The sequence below is a fragment of the Haliotis rufescens genome, unplaced genomic scaffold, assembly GCF_023055435.1.
Source record: "Haliotis rufescens isolate VD_foot unplaced genomic scaffold, xgHalRufe1.0.p SCAF_15, whole genome shotgun sequence".
NCBI lineage: Eukaryota > Metazoa > Mollusca > Gastropoda > Lepetellida > Haliotidae > Haliotis > Haliotis rufescens.
This window is the reverse complement of record NW_025963835.1, coordinates 17,961,799-17,978,313: the sequence shown is the minus strand read 5'-3', so window position 1 is coordinate 17,978,313 and position 16,515 is coordinate 17,961,799. Positions and strand designations below refer to the sequence as shown.

Here is a 16,515-nt window from a genome sequence, read left to right as displayed (position 1 = left end):
AGGGTTGAAACTTGTGTATTGTATCAGCTGTATAGCCTCGTCAGGAAGAGTTATGAGTAGCGGCAAGAGGACAGCCTTATACATCAAGGATACCTAATGTTAACAATGCTCACATTGATCACCCTGATGGATCACACAGCGTGACAGTGGAGACACTAGACACAGGTGTTATTACCAGGCATGTCCGGCACGCCAGGACTGGTGAACTACTTTCCATACAACCTAGTGAATGCACGTTAGTCCATGACCTCGGAATATTGGCACCTATTTTATCAAACCAAGTCCAGATGATACAAATAGGCAAAGCCATATTATCACCCCCTGAAAAAATATTTAACCTAGTGAATGAACATGTGGACTAATGCCAGCTGTATAGTGCTAGCCCACTGAGATACCATGCCATAGTTTAACATGAACACAGTATACCGACTCTCAGTTGACCAGTCCTTGTCTTATCCCCTTTATGCCGAGTGCCAGGCATGGTAACAACAAGTACCATCTTTTAACGTCTTTTGGTATGACAAGGACAGAGATTGAACCACCAACCTTCCGCTCTCCAGACAGACGGTCTATGTTTTGGAATATGTTCACTTGAATACAGTGTAGAAATGTGTATGCCCGTTCCACGATACAGTGGTTGATCACATGCTTGGTGATAGCAAATAGACTGATGGGATTACATCTTCCCCTCCATCATTTGGCGTAATCAGGTTGTTACAAGCAATCAAGCAATTATAACACGCTAATTCAAACAAATGTTCACGAAACCTCGATAAACTGGAACACCAAACAAATAAACCAAACAATTATTTTACACTAAGACATAATAATGGTGCCCATGTACAATATCCTTCCTGGGAATCAAGTTATAACAGCCATGGAAATAGATCAATGTGTGCGAGATAATCAGCCCCTTATTTGCGTGATCCAACAACAGTTTGTGGATAGTTTTGGGACCAGACAGCAACACCACAGCTTATCGACAGCCATCAAACTGGCCTCCTTGCAGACAAACTGGCCTCCTTGCAGACAAACTGGCCTCCTTGCAGACAAACTAGCCTCCTTGCAGACAAACTAGCCTCCTTGCAGACACACTGGCCTCCTTGCAGACAAACTGGCCTCCTTGCAGACAAACTGGCCTCCTTGCAGACAAACTGGCCTCCTTGTAGACAAACTAGCCCCCTTGCAGACAAACTGGAGGTCAAGAATTTCGAGCATGATCCACCAAGGTCATAATACATGGAGAATCTCACCCTTGCGTCTTTTATTAATGAGTGTTGATGTATTTGATATCTAAAACACAAGGGTGAGATTCTATTCATCATACAAAATCAATTTTCCAACATTTTCAGTTTGTTATAACCAGTGTCTAAGTGTATACCAGGACAGGTAACCAGCTTCAGTGGCAGGGAGATTTGTGATGTCAATTCATCACAATGGTCTGCAAAGCATTGTGATGCAATTTCATAGTAGCTATATTTCTAAGGAGATCTTGCCTGATCTCACCTAAGCGATATCTCCTGTGGAAGCCATTTTTGTAAGATAAAGTACCAAATCCATCTGAGGCAATATTCATAAAATATCTAACTGAGATCATTTACATTGTTTAAGAGAACATCCCCAGGGCGCAGCTAGGAACGGGAGAATGAACTTCCCAGGTGTTGAACTACTTATGCACTAGTATCATCACGGCCATTCTAAGTCTACTTTAGTTTCAGAACAAGGGTAGCAACTGGGTGCCTATATTCTGCTAGCCATCTCCATGGGGAGGCAACACCAACATGTTTTTAAGTTGAGTAGCTCTCCAAGACACTTAGATCTCATAAACCAAAAAGACCCGACTGCCTGGTAAATCACTTTTAAAAGGGTTGGAATGAAAATTGTTGGAATATATCTGCAAAAGATGTAGTTCAGAGGTTGCACCACATCTGAACATTTAAATCCAAGTTGGCATACTATGTCGTCTCTGGTCCAGAACACTGCTTTAGAACAGCGGAGGCCAAAGACGTACATGTATTTATTTGTTGTACCCAAGAACATTGAAATTTTTGTGTCCAGAGGAATCAGAGCAGAAATTTTTATTTATTTTTTAATGTAGAGTAGTTGGAGGAATGTGTCGTCTCCATTACTGTAACACATAGTTGACATCAGTGTGTGATAAAAACACATATCATCCCAGGTTATACACTCTTTATGAGCATGTCACAACACACATTCAACAACTTGGATGAAAGGTATTTATATAGACTTGCACATGTCTCAAAGGAAATGATTATTAGTTAAAATCAACTTTCCTAGATATATTTCATATAAACAACGAGTACAAGTGGTCTATATAAGACTGGCATCCTTACTGTCCACGAATCTAGACTTACTGCACACCAATGGACTTCTTATTCAGTACAGCCTTGGAGCAAGGCTAGTATTTACCTAGACACAGGCTGATAATCGGAACCATGTCTGCACTAAATGTTGGTAATAACTACCAAATTGGCATTAAAGAGATCCTTATTCATTTCAACATAATTTTAACCTGCCTCTTCATGTAAGACTACAATACCCTAACTTAAATTCCCAATTATAGTCGTCAAAAACTACTTGTCAACATGGTCAATGAGGACAACGCCCGTTCATTAGGTTTTTGCTTGTCCTGAGCACAATTTGGTAAACTCGGTTAGCAGACTAGAGCAAATTTTGAAGGATAGGTTTGTATACAACCAAATCTAGGCAAACCAGTGATTGATAGCATGAGCAAGGATTCCCACCACTGAAATACAGGAGGTGAGTATCCTGAACGAGAGCTTACAAACTATTTATCAATGACATTTCAATTTGTTTAAGGTGTGTCTCTAGAAATATTTCAACTTATGTCATGTATTTTGACAATTTGCCTTACACAAATAAAGCTTTTTTCAATTTCCATACCCCATTTCATCATATATGCTGAACAACTATACAAGCAAACAATACGCTGATTTTTGTGTACAAGGATAGTGAAGCATATCATTGTGTTGTTAAAACACAGCTAGGGTACGGCCCGGGGGTGTAGCAGCCGAGGGAATGGCCGGTATGTGTGCCATCATTTCACAGTCACAGATCAAAGCGATGGTGATCTCTCTGACAGCGATAACTTATGGGAAGGAGCTCTAATGTTCTGTGAACTCCTTTGCTTGGTGTGAGCTAGTCTCACATCAACATTCCGTGAATCAACAAAAAAATGGAGGTTGTGTTTTGTAGGGCTGTGCCAGTCTGTGATGATCCAGAGTGAGTGAGTGAGTATGGTTTAACGCCGTTTTTAGCAATATTCCAGCAATATCATGGTGGGGGACACCAGAAATGGGCTCCACATATTGAACCCACATGGGGAATAGAACCTGGGTCTTCGGTGTGACGAGTGAACGCTTTAACCACTAGGCTACCCCACCACCCTGCTGATCCAGCAGAACACATCCAGCTAATGTGTTGTCTGCCTACCATAGACAGGGATAGATATTGACTGTCCAATTTCAAACGTATGCCGAGGGCTTTTCTCTTTCTATTTTTTGCACTCAGTATTCCAGCTATATGATGGTAAATATGATGTAAATAATTGAATCTGAACCAGACAACCCTGTGGTTGATATTATGAGCAACAACCCTTCTGATTACCCAAGCCTTTAGTCGCCTCTTACAACAACCTCAGATTGCTGGTGAACTACTTTTACCTGGAATCAGGATGAGTGAGTGAGTTGGGTTTAATGCCACTTTTAACAGTATTCCAGTTATATCACGGCATGTCAGCTTAATGTGGGAGGAAAGCCCGAAGTGATGCAGGTCTCATACGTTTACCACTTCGGTGAAACCCACGAGCACGGGTATGGTGCTGAAAAAACTAGAAACATAATCGGGGCGAACAAAGATTTGAACCCACAATCATAGGTTCTGGCGTGCCCAAGGATCGCAACTCTGCACAGCAAATCACGATGCCTTAGACGACTGGGCCACCCGTGCCCCCCACGTGGAATCTAGAATCAGCCTGCTGCTCAGCATTTGTACAAAGTTACGATGGATACTCGGGTCAACTGACCCTTGAAGATCCGGGATAGAATAGGTTTTCAGCAACCCATGTTTGACGTAAGAGGTGGCTGACAGGATCGGGTGGTCAGAGTCGCTGACTTGGTTGATGCAAGTCATCGTATCCCAGTTGCATAGATCGATGCTCATGAAGTCAGTCACTGGACTGTCTGGTCCAGACTCGATTATTTAAAGACAGCTGTTATAAGCTGGAATATTGCTGACTGCTGCGTTAAACAACAAACAAAGTAGGGTCAACTGTGATCTTCTACAGACAAAATATTGAGAAATGATCTCTGATTAGAGGATATTTTGCTTTTCTTGTCAAATAATGTGTGGTTAACAAGAAAAGTAAAAAATTCAGTTTGAAAACAAATACACAAAACACAGGCAAACACAGAATTTCAGCACTAAAAACATACAAAGAAATCTTTTGTGTAAGAGTCACGACAATGAGTGTAGGGACACTTTGCATTGCATTGTAACTTCATGCTTATTGGGTGGAAGAGTGGATGAGTATTGTTTTACGCCACTTTTAGAAACATTCCAGGAATATCATGACAGAAAACACCAGAAATGGGCTCAACATGTTGCCACGTGGTCAATCGAAACCCTGGTATTCTGTGAGATGTGAGATACTTTTCACCATTATTCTACATCACAGCTTGGGTCGAAGGAGGGAGAAATGTTGCTGAAACTGGACACGAATGTCGACCAACATCCTGCTTATCTCCAGATCAAAGGCATATTCACCTGATTCTGTAGGTGGTAGACAAACTCCACTGTTTTCTTTATCTTACTGGAGATTTGGACGGATCTCTTCTATTTGCAAAAGCAAATCTGTGTTGACATGGCCACACTACCACAAATATGTCAACTGGCCATCGTGAGAAGGAGTGAGTGAGTGAGTGAGTATGGAAAATTGGGACTGTCATGAATATTTTCGATCATTGTAGGTGGTGTTTGCAGCATAGGATCACAATAAGGGCGAATCATGAATCATAGGATCCTTGCATGCCTAAGGGACACAACTCTTTCAGCAGATTGCAGTGACTTAGCTGACTGGGATTCCTTGCCCACTTTGTTAACAACAAAGCTAACATTTATCAACGTCTTTCTTCTATGCAACTTTGGGGGCGGTCGGGTAGCCTAGTGGTTAAAGCGTTCGCTCGTCACAACAAAGACCTGGGTTCGAAGCGCAACATGGGTACAAGTGAGTGAGTGAGTGAGTGAGTGAGTGAGTGAGTGAGTGAGTGAGTGAGTGAGTGAGTGAGTGAGTGAGTGAGTGAGTGAGTGAGTGAGTATGGTATTACGCCGCTTTTAGCAATATTCCAGCAACATCACGGCGGGGGACACCAGAAATGGGCTTCACACATTGTACCCATGTCGGGAATCGAACCCGGGTCTTCGGCATGACGAGCGAACGCTTTAACCCGACCGCCCCAACATGGGTTCAATGTGTGAATCCCATTTCTGGTGTCCCCCGCCGTGATATTGCTGGAATATTGCTAAAAGCGGTGTAAAATCAAACTCACCCACTCACTCAAACCAACTTTAGAATGCCTTCCAAGGATTCAGAATATTGCAGAATACAGACAAGGAATTAGACAATTACATCATGATTCGTGTTCTATCATATGAATGAAATACTGAGGGCTATATCCCAAATACTGTTCACATCAAGACAACTATTATAAATGAATGTATCATATGGACAGCTAATGCATATATCACGAAATTGAAACTTACTTCTGAACCATTAACAACTTGGACCAAACACACATGCTTGACAAACATGTTTGTATAAGATATTGACATAACCAGCTAAACACATACTTCCTTGTCTACAAAACTAAAATGAGATTGCATGTTTATGTTCGCATGTTTTTCACCAATGCATTGCCATCCCGATTCTCATGGCCAGCCCTGCAGAAGGCTGATAACGATGATCCTCATCGGGTGAACTGTTTAGCGTAAAACAACCCCAAAAAAGATGAACGTAAATGCAGAGTTAGAAATTGGCCGTAGTCCTGAAGTCCTTGCCAAACTCCCCAATACATCAATAGTTAAGGTATCATAAGGACGAGTAGCAATTTGCCATGTTTAAGGGTTTTGCTAAATGTTTACCACAAGCGGAATAGCGGACTAAAACTGTTAAAACTGTTAATTTCTCTTGATGATTCACAAAAGATGAGTCAAATTCTTATCATAAAAGATTAATATAAAGTGTCCATACTGTTAATAGTTATTCTGCTAAAATCTTGTAAAAGTGGGTTATTCCTAAATCCAAAGAAGCAACAAAACCAGTCAGTGTTTGGTATTTGCAAAACTTGAACTGCAGTCATGAAACAAAAGCAGAACCGGCTGTCCCCTCAGACTAATAATCCTCATTTACATAGAGATGATTTCGCATTTTAGATTCAACTTGACAACTTGGCATATTTGCATGTTTTTCACTAACAAACCCGAAAAAGTACTAACAACTGAAAGTCTCCAAGTAATGGCCCCCATCTGGACCCTCGTAACATCTGCCAAACACAGCATTATATGTGAGAAAATGTCAAGCATTCTTCCCATGTCTTACCAACAACCCAAACACAGACAAGCCTCGGCCTATCACAAGACACAATCTCTTTAACAGAAAGCATGTGTAACTTGAGTCAAGTGACTTTTTGAAAACAAATTCGAGTCAACTCAGTCCCTGTAATTAGCATGTGTTTTTCACCAGCGGTAGGCATAGACCCCTGTGGTTTGAATTTTCTCGCTCAAAAAGTGACGTCAATGGGCACACAAGCGCTTCTTGTTTACAGTTAGTCACAGGCTGTGTTCTTCCAATCTTCATCCACAGTCTGGAAGAAGGGCAGTTTTGAGATAAGGAAACTTTGCAGGATCACAGAAAAAACGTAAATTTTACAGTTGGAAAAACAAATATTTATACACTTTTTAATGCATAGTAACTTTTCATTTTTGAATGAAAACCCCAAATTGGGATTTCCTAATTTCAGTGAACAAAACATACCCGAAGATGTAAAAGCTCACCCAATTAATCCTGTGTATTGTTCATCTGTCATGGCTTGTGGGTATTGGAAGCCTTCAGATGGTGAGTTTTCTTTAACATGTTTTCAGCAGTATATTATTCAACCTGAATGTTGTGATCTGCAGACATCAATATTCCAGCTATGATATCACACCCAATAAGGGATCAACTCTGGGCTATAGGAAAACCAGTGATCGATAACATGAGCAATGACCTGTGCTGTCATAACAACAACTAGATCACAAGCTGCAGTGGTAGATGCTCATGTCATGCTGAAGTATCTAGTCAAGACCCCATTATTTACAGATTGTCATCATACAGCTGGAATATTTCTGAGTGCACGTTCAAGGGCAAACAAAACTTGGAACCAACACACACCTTAATTCTTGCAGCAGAGGATTCAAAGTAACATACAACAGTCTGATATCGATGGCACATTTTCTAGCATCAGGTAAAAAATCTAAAAACCAAACAAAATTTACATGCCTCTCTTCGTTGTTTACGCCACAGAGATGGCGCTTCCGACAATCCCTGATGCCTCATCCAATCCATAACATGAAACTCGGTACTACGTCCATGTTCTCATTGTAACTTCATATTATGCACTCAATAAATGTGAAAACCAGACATATTGACATCAACGATCAATTCCAGAGTAATCACATCAGCCATGATGATCAATGATGTACTAGACGTTGACTGGTGACCCTTCACTGACTGTAGATGACCTGACAGATACATCTGCATTCAAGCACTGTTTGTTTGTTTGTTTGTTTGTTTGTTTGTTGTTTAACGCCGCACTCAGCAATATTCCAGCTATATGACGGCGGTCTGTAAATAATCCAATCTGGACCAGACAATCCAGTGATTGATATCATGAGCATTGATCCACACAATTGGGATACAAGGACATGCATCAACCAAGTCAGCGAGCCTGACCACCCGATCCTGTTAGTCGCCTCTTACGACAAGCATAGTCGCCTTTTACGGCAAGCCTGGGTTGCTGAAGACCTATTTTACCCCGGATCTTCACGGGTCCACTCAAGCACTGAACCTAATGATATGTTTTCATTTAAGAAATATGATTTGGAACATTTCAAATAATGACAAAAGAGTAATAACTTGAAATACACAAATTTGCAGCCAATTATAAGTGATAATTGATCAGTTGGGACAAACTGATAATAAGCAATGATTAATTACGTAATCCCAAACTCACGACACTCGTTTATATAATTACTCACACACTACATGTCTGACGTAAAGGTGTGTCTGAGATGTATCTAGGATTCCAAACAAAGTGCTCCTGGGCTGAATATCGGCCTCTAAGCAGGTGTAGTTACATCCCTGATTATTATAAATACAAAACAGCTTATAGGACATCAATTCATAATTCCTGCAATTATCTCCTCCACCATACATCTGTAATTGTATCCGCCATATTACCGTATTCCCTCTAGTTAGCAGTCACTTGAACACAAGCAATAGCCAAGGCCTAAGGGCTGAGTGTTTCCAGTAACGTGTGTTGATATCCGCCATATTACCGTATTCCCTCTAGTTAGCAGCCACTTGAACACAAGCAAGAGCCAAGGCCTAAGGGCTGAGTGTTTCCAGTAACGTGTGTTGATATCCGCCATATTACCGTATTCCCTCTAGTTAGCAGCCACTTGAACACAAGCAAGAGCCAAGGCCTAAGGGCTGAGTGTTTCCAGTAACGTGTGTTGATATCTGCAATATTACCGTATGCCCTCTAGTTAGCAGCCACTTGAACACAAGCAAGAGCCAAGGCCTAAGGGCTGAGTGTTTCCAGTAACGTGTTGATATCTGCAATATTACCGTATTCCCTCTAGTTAGCAGCCACTTGAACACAAGCAAGAGCCAAGGCCTAAGGGCTGAGTGTTTCCAGTAACGTGTTGATATCTGCAATATTACCGTATTCCCTCTAGTTAGCAGCCACTTGAACACAAGCAAGAGCCAAGGCCTAAGGGCTGAGTGTTTCCAGTAACGTGTGTTGATATCTGCAATATTACCGTATTCCCTCTAGTTAGCAGTCACTTGAACACAAGCAGGAGCCAAGGCCTAAGGGCTAAGTGTTTCCAGTAACGTGTTTTGATATCTGCAATATTACCGTATTCCCTCTAGTTAGCAGCCACTTGAACACAAGCAAGAGCCAAGGCCTAAGGGCTGAGTGTTTCCAGTAAACGTGTGTTGATACAACTGTGGGTGAGATGGTTCTACTTCCATGGACAGCAGGGGTGCTACCCTTGCATGCACTTGAAAACTTGAACAGCGTACATACACGAGAGTGAGTGTTGTTTTACACCACAGTCTGCAACATTTCATACGTATAAAAGTGGCTAAAATAATCAAAGCAGGTGGATCGATTGTTGATAACATGTGCAACAATCCATGCTGGCAGAACGATCAGAGACATTCGGGGCAGAATGATACACCATCAGGGCATGAAGACAACAAATTATCAGGGCACAACGACATAATCAGGGCCGAATGACAACATCGACGTACCATGATGCTTAATCGGGGCAAGATGACACCATTGAAGAACCATGACACACAATCGGGGCATAATGACACAATCAGGGCACAATGACACAATCGGGCACAATGACAGAATCAGGGCACAATGACACCTTCGAAGTACCATGACTCTCAATCTGAGCATGTTGACACCATCGAGGTAAAATGACACACAATCGGAGCATGATGACACACAAACAGGGAACGATGACACACAATCGGAGCATGATGACACACAATCAGCTCTTACAACCATGATGGGACATTGAGGACTTATTCTGCAGCAGAATCACCATGGGATACGAGTGTATCACCATGAGATACGACACTACAACTGATTAGTCATAGCACATCATCCCCGCTCTGACTGGGCCGCCCGAGCCCTTGTGTGCATCCAGGCGCCAACATACAGGAACAACGGTAGCACACTTGTAAAATGGTAAAATAAGAGTTCATTATGTAATCAGCTTCAAAGACCAGAACATCTGGCAGGGGGCTTAACACTGGCAAACAGGGTCCACCATTGCTGTCTTACACCAGTAGCAGGGAGGCCAGTCACCCATTAGACTCCATCGGAAACAATTAACAACGTGATGTACAGTTTCTACCAGGCTGAGCAGGCTAATTACTGTGATAGGAAGCATAATTGGCCAATTTGAGCAGCTTAGTCATCAGTGCCGATAACATTCTGAGAAAATTGCATGTATATTTTGTAATACATCATTAAGTATCAAGATAATACGGAACAGGAGTAAAAGTGCTTATTGGCAACTTCTCCCATATTGATAATAGTTACCTTTAAATATGTTGATACGGAGGTCAACGGCTGCGACTTCAGCTACTAGTCTGAAGTCAGAGTTCACTAAACTTTTGTTTCTTGTACTCAGATCAGCTAATGATACACTAGTCCTTAGGGCCACTTGCACAAAGCGATCTTAGTGCTAAGATGATCGTAACCCCCATACTTTAACATAGGCTTACAATAGTCGTAGCTCTAAGATTGCTTTGAGCAAGTGGGCCCTGCACCATGACTGTGGAATATTTATATATCTAAAAGCCTTGGGAAGTCTAGATCAATCTAAATCAAGTCTAGTTTCCTTAATTCCACACAACAACAAAAAACAGCAGAACAGAAAAGGTTCTTTTGAAGAAATAAATTACCATTATTTCAAAAAAATGTTTTCATAGACTAAATATTAGTCTAATGATACCCATGAAACACAAAAATCTATTGAAAATAACACCAAAAGACTGTTAATTTTAGTTCTTGGCACAGACTGAAGTCAAAAGTGTCTTGAACCAGATCCAAAACATCAGGGTTTGTTAATTATCAAAATGGTTCCCTGTTTCTAGTGTTATATTAATGGTGATGCAGTCAGACTCTTCACAGGCAGTTCCAGCAGTGCTGTGGCCCTGTATCAGGCAACCCACCGGGTGCAGAGCCCCGCAATCTGTGAGATAGGTCATGGGTGTGCTTAAGTTTTCATTCCAAAATAATGTGACTACACTAAAGATATTGCAGAGATCATTAAAACAGTTAGCACAACACTGATATATCATAGACATTGAATTAAGTCAGATTTCCTTGTTTCCAAACCAATAGAATTTACGCAACAGTTACGATCTGAAGTTTCAGGTAAATAACAAAACGCACCAAGAAACACAAAATCAAACCCTCACCATACACAGTAGACAAAATGTTGTGAAACAATGACTCAACATAAGTAATATGCATTAAATAGCAGAGATTGTTTAAAAATGTACACAGCATATTTCAAATACAACAGGGATCTAGTATTCTAAACGAAGTGCCCTTGACAGGCATATTGGGACAAAATCATTATTTTATTCTTAGTTTTGATTTTCCTAAATTCTGAAGTACATGTATATTAACATTGCATTGAGTGCAATAACGTAAAACGAAGCACTAAAGCCTCTTCCTCTTCATTGGTCCTGTTGTCAGTGATGTACATGTTACCTCTACAGCGTCTTTCATCAGTTATAACTAGATAAACATGAATTGGGAATCTTACTGACATTTGCTGTAGACTTGGGGCCACTTATCGACCTTGGAGCAGGCCCAGATCAACCCCTGTACCAGTATATATATAGTCCTGGACCATGACTGTGTAATTTATATTTTTTAGGTGTTTTTTTTTACTAAAAGCCTAGGCAAGTCTAGATCAAACTAACCAAGTCTAGTTTGCTTGATTCCACAAAACAGCAGATGAGGAAAGGTTCTTTTGAAAGAATTTTTTTTTATCATTTTAAAGACATGTTTTCATTGACTTAGTGTTAGTCTACAGTAAATACTACACTACAATTGATAAATTCTCAGATCTGTCTACAAAACATGCACAGCAAGGGAGTCCGACATGACCCCAAAACACGGCTCCAAAGTACACTGAACCATTTCACAAACTGAGTAATGCCATTTTTTTTACCCGGACAACAAATGCCAAAATCCTCAAACACATTTATTGTAGTTAACCTGCTGACATCATGTCCTAAACCTGGGTTTTCCCCGATCCAGATAGATGGCAAATTTGACAAGTCGGATGGTTAAACAGGGGGATTAGCAGGCCAACAAAAACAAAATGAGCAGACCCCCACAGCTACTTGCTAAGTCAGACGAACCAGCATGACTAAGATGCTAAACAGGCATCTGTCAATATTATGGCTTTGAAGAGACAAAGGGTTTCATACCTATCTCTCCCAAACACCACCAAGCCGACAGTCGCAATGCAAGATGTCACTCAACCCTACACGAATGATTTCAAGTAGGGAGAAAGGGAGGGACACAGATACAGTGATGTTTTCATGACTGATATTCCGTGGCTGATCTGTAGGTTCAACACCTGCCAGTAACCATGTATAAAGCTTGTATGTATTGACACAAAGCACAGAGGGGAATAAAGCTTCACCCAAACATACACAAAGCAAATACAACTCACAGGGATTTTCCCACACAGAATAATATCAAATTTTAAAAAGGTGTCAAAAGATCCGAGTCGGGATGGTTGGGTGAATATATTCAAAATATACAACAGCCATGACCTTTTCGTAATCAAATCCACACACATCCATAACACAGCATATGTAGTTCTTATACAAGCGAGGTTATCGTGACACAAGTGGTGCCATGTTGTGTCATGACAATCCTTGACAAATAAACACATGCTAAATCTGTTTCTGGTTGGCGACCCTGTATGGAAGGAATGAAACGATGGTGTACTCACGTTGCCATCTTCTCCTCCTGTCGGGAACATGATGGAAGATGGTAAGGCACTCAAAAATGTCTTCCCCTCAACACAAGGCACCAAGCTCTTACTCCACTGACTTCCCGCTCGTAAACAACTCCAACAACAAACCAACACTATCACTGGGCTCCACAAGTATTCTCAACAAATTTCACTCAAATTCACACTCATAAAAAGAAGATTTATACAAATATCCTGCAATCCACCTTCTCACGTCTGCCCCTGGGAACTAATAGCATCAATGGCAGACGGACCAAGCTAGCAGACGGCAAGGCACAGGCACAAGGGGCCCTGTTGAGGTGTGGATTGAAGCTTTGATATATACATTATTCCTTGTGGCCTCTTACTACTGTAAACTGCACTTGATTGAGGAGTTCATAGCTTCAAGCATGAAGGAGTGAAATCTCGCAGTTTCTGGTCATGTGATCAGGTGAGGCCCGGCAAGGGTTGTGATTGATTGACAGGTGGTAATCTGTGCTTGCAGTCAAAAACACTTTGTTTGTTGCTTTGGTGGTAGAATGAGATAATATTGGGATAATACCATGATTGCTCAGCTTGTGGGACAACATGTGACAGTCAGGCTGGCTATATCACAGCACGTTCCACATCTGATAGGTTAGCTTGGTGTCAATTGAGCACATATGCGGCCTATTAGCTTTAATTCAGCTTGGCACACTTGCTGGTGATTCATATCCCCATACACATGCTGAACTTTCAAGGTCAATTCACACCAATCCCTAAGGGCCATAATGATCGTTTTAAATTTTCCATAAAGAACCGTTAAAGCGGAAAATATTTTTCACAATGGAACAGACTTAATTTTCACTCTAATCCGCCGTGATGCGAGATTATTGCTGGTATGACACTCAACACAAAATCAATACATGGATTTGGTCATACCGATGCCATATGCTTTGTACATTTTTCCATATTCATACAAATTTCTCAGAGGCAGACAAAGTGCGAGACACAGACAACCCCCAAAAAGTAATCCTGACTCAATCCGCATGCTCCAACAACTCTACGTGCCCCACAGACTAGTGTAAAGCGCTGAATGGTCTGTGATGAGAGGAACACAAAGCAGGTTCCGGAGCTAATGATGTATCTCCAACACAAAGGAAGCAGGCCCTTGACCAACACCTCCACTGGTGTAGACCCTAAATCTAAACACAAAACCAGTTGGTTTGTCAGCGATTACAATCGGGCATACAACAACTCAGCCTTGAATTCTGATTCATGAAATACACTTGCTTTCATACTGAGATTTTGGTCATTAATCACACATGCATCAAATTGAAAAAAAATGTTGATTCTAGTCTTATGGCAGAAGTATTTGACAATTAGATTTCAATGAAATTAGTCATATTTTTATTAAAGAAAATTGATACCTTCTTTGACTTAAGCCACTAGTCCGAAGCCAGATTCTAGTAAAAATGTTTTCGGTCAAGTGAGCTTTGCTACTAAAAGTCTATACATTCGATAACATTGCGCTAAGAACTACCATAAATGTCGTCAATTCAGAAGAAAAGTTTTGGGCACAAACTGCAAGAGTCAAATGAAAGATATCACAGTATTAGTCGTCAGGTGTACCAACATTCAACAATACACATCATGATACGATCAAAATGGGGCAGCATATTAAGTAAACTACCTCAGTGTATTTGTTTTGGTTTGATCAATAATTAAATAAATTTAAATCTTCCTGGTACGTACAGCAAATCTGGCATGATTAATATGTTTTGTATGCACTGCTTGTCACTGTTACCTCTCTTGATTGAGCGTTACTATAGAGGCCGAGTCTCTCACTAATTAGACCAACAAAAGGGGAAAAGCCGACCTTTGGCTTTATTTCGGTCTTAAAACAACGAAGGGCAGTTTGAAAGTGAAAGAAAAGAAGGCAGTATTTCATTGTTGTAATGTTGTGGTGAAATATACATGAGGAACGAGCAATCACACAACACACACGAGGCTGCACTACCTATTATGCTTTCACCAATACAATTATTGTCTCCAGTAACAAAAATAGAAACATTATCAGGCCAAATTGGGATTCGAACCCACAAAGGTTTCTGGTGTGCCCAAGGGACGTAACTCTGCACGGAGAATTGTGGCACCTTGGACTACTGGGCCACCCCTGCCCCCTCAAAATGTTAATACCACCATAAAGCAATACATATCACAATACAGAATTCAGTATTGAAGATATTGCAATATAAAATGCAGACAATATCTTCAACTCATAAAATTCGTAAGGTATATTTTCAAACAGTTCACCATTATTTTCGTACAGTATGTCCAAGTGATCTCAAATCCTTATATCATTCCACTGACTCAAGTTTCACGCTTTCATGACTATGGTATGTGTATCATATCACAACCTACTATCAAAACACATTGTCACAAAATAATATAATAACAGCCTCAGTCCACAACAGTAATACAGAGGCATTATCCCAGGGAAAGTCTAGAATTACTGGAACTCGACTCCGGAACATTGGGCACCCAATAATAAACCCCTTTAATCAAGATCTGCCTCAGTAAAGGGTTGTTTGAAGAGCTGTGCTATATATACCCTGATAAGCCCTCTCAATAGCTGCTCTGTTCTGATCTGCCGGAGGCTGCTGCAGGTCTTCACCTAGACTTGCACAAGTCTCTAAGGCAGTAATTATTTGCCTTAATCATCATTTCTAGATTACATAATGAGTTGTCCCTATAAGAAACTACTGTCTGTTTACCTAGACTTGCCTATGATAAGTCTAGAATTACTGTACACCCATGGACTTATCATTCCATACAGCCTTGGAGCAAGGCTAGACTTGACCAGGTAACAGGTTTCATTGAAAATGTTTATTCTCATCTAGAAGCGGACAGATCTTAGATGTGTTTAACTGCTGATGAGGACAGACAGAGCTATAACATCACTGAATGATAACAAGTGCTGCAACTGCATGCCAAGACAAGCGCTTCATCAACAATATGCCATTGATTGCATTGAATTTAAAGAATAATCTGTCTTTCATGACAGATATTCCATGACGGGATGAAATATCATCCATGGTTGTTTTTTTCTATGCCAGAGTGAGAAATATTCCAGCATGACAGCTTATGACTTATTGAGTCAAGGTCAAACAAACCAGTGGTTAATATAATGAGCAAAATGCCACGCCTTCATGCCAGGGTACGATTACACTTCATCAACCAAGACATTAAGCCTGAACACTGGACACACCTTGGAGTGAGATATCAGCTGATAAAGGCTTGATATATTATCTATAAAGAGGTGTAATATATCATCTATGAAGGTGTGAGATATCATCCATGGAGGTGAGAGTTATTGTTCATTTAGGTGTGAGATATCCATGAAGGGGTGAGATATCATTTATAAAGTGTGAGATATCCTCCATCAAGAAGTATAACATTCCATGAAGGGGTGTGGTATCCCTTAGGGGTGAGATATCATTTATATGTGAGATGTCCTTTATCAAGAAGCATAACATTGCATGAAGGGGTGGGATATCCATGAAGGCATGAGATATCATTTATAAAGTGTGAGATATCCATGAAGGGGTGAGATATCCATGAAGGGGTGAGATATCCATGAAGGCGTGAGATATCCATGAAGGGGTG

The 16,515-nt window shown here is 40.8% G+C and overlaps 1 protein-coding gene across 9 annotated transcripts in view; it reads right to left on the bottom strand.

Annotated features, from left to right (window-relative positions):
• LOC124138662 (septin-2-like) overlaps positions 1-16,515 on the bottom strand; it is a 145,929-nt gene that overhangs the window by 43,105 nt on the left and 86,309 nt on the right. The window contains exon 1 of one of the 9 annotated variants that reach the window (XM_046505419.2): positions 12,868-13,304. The exons of the other annotated variants lie outside the window; for them this stretch is intronic. Coding sequence (XP_046361375.1) covers positions 12,868-12,897 — 30 coding nt within the window. The 5' untranslated portion in view covers positions 12,898-13,304. Of the gene's footprint in view, positions 1-12,867; positions 13,305-16,515 lie in introns of those variants that run through there. 9 annotated transcript variants of the gene reach the window in all.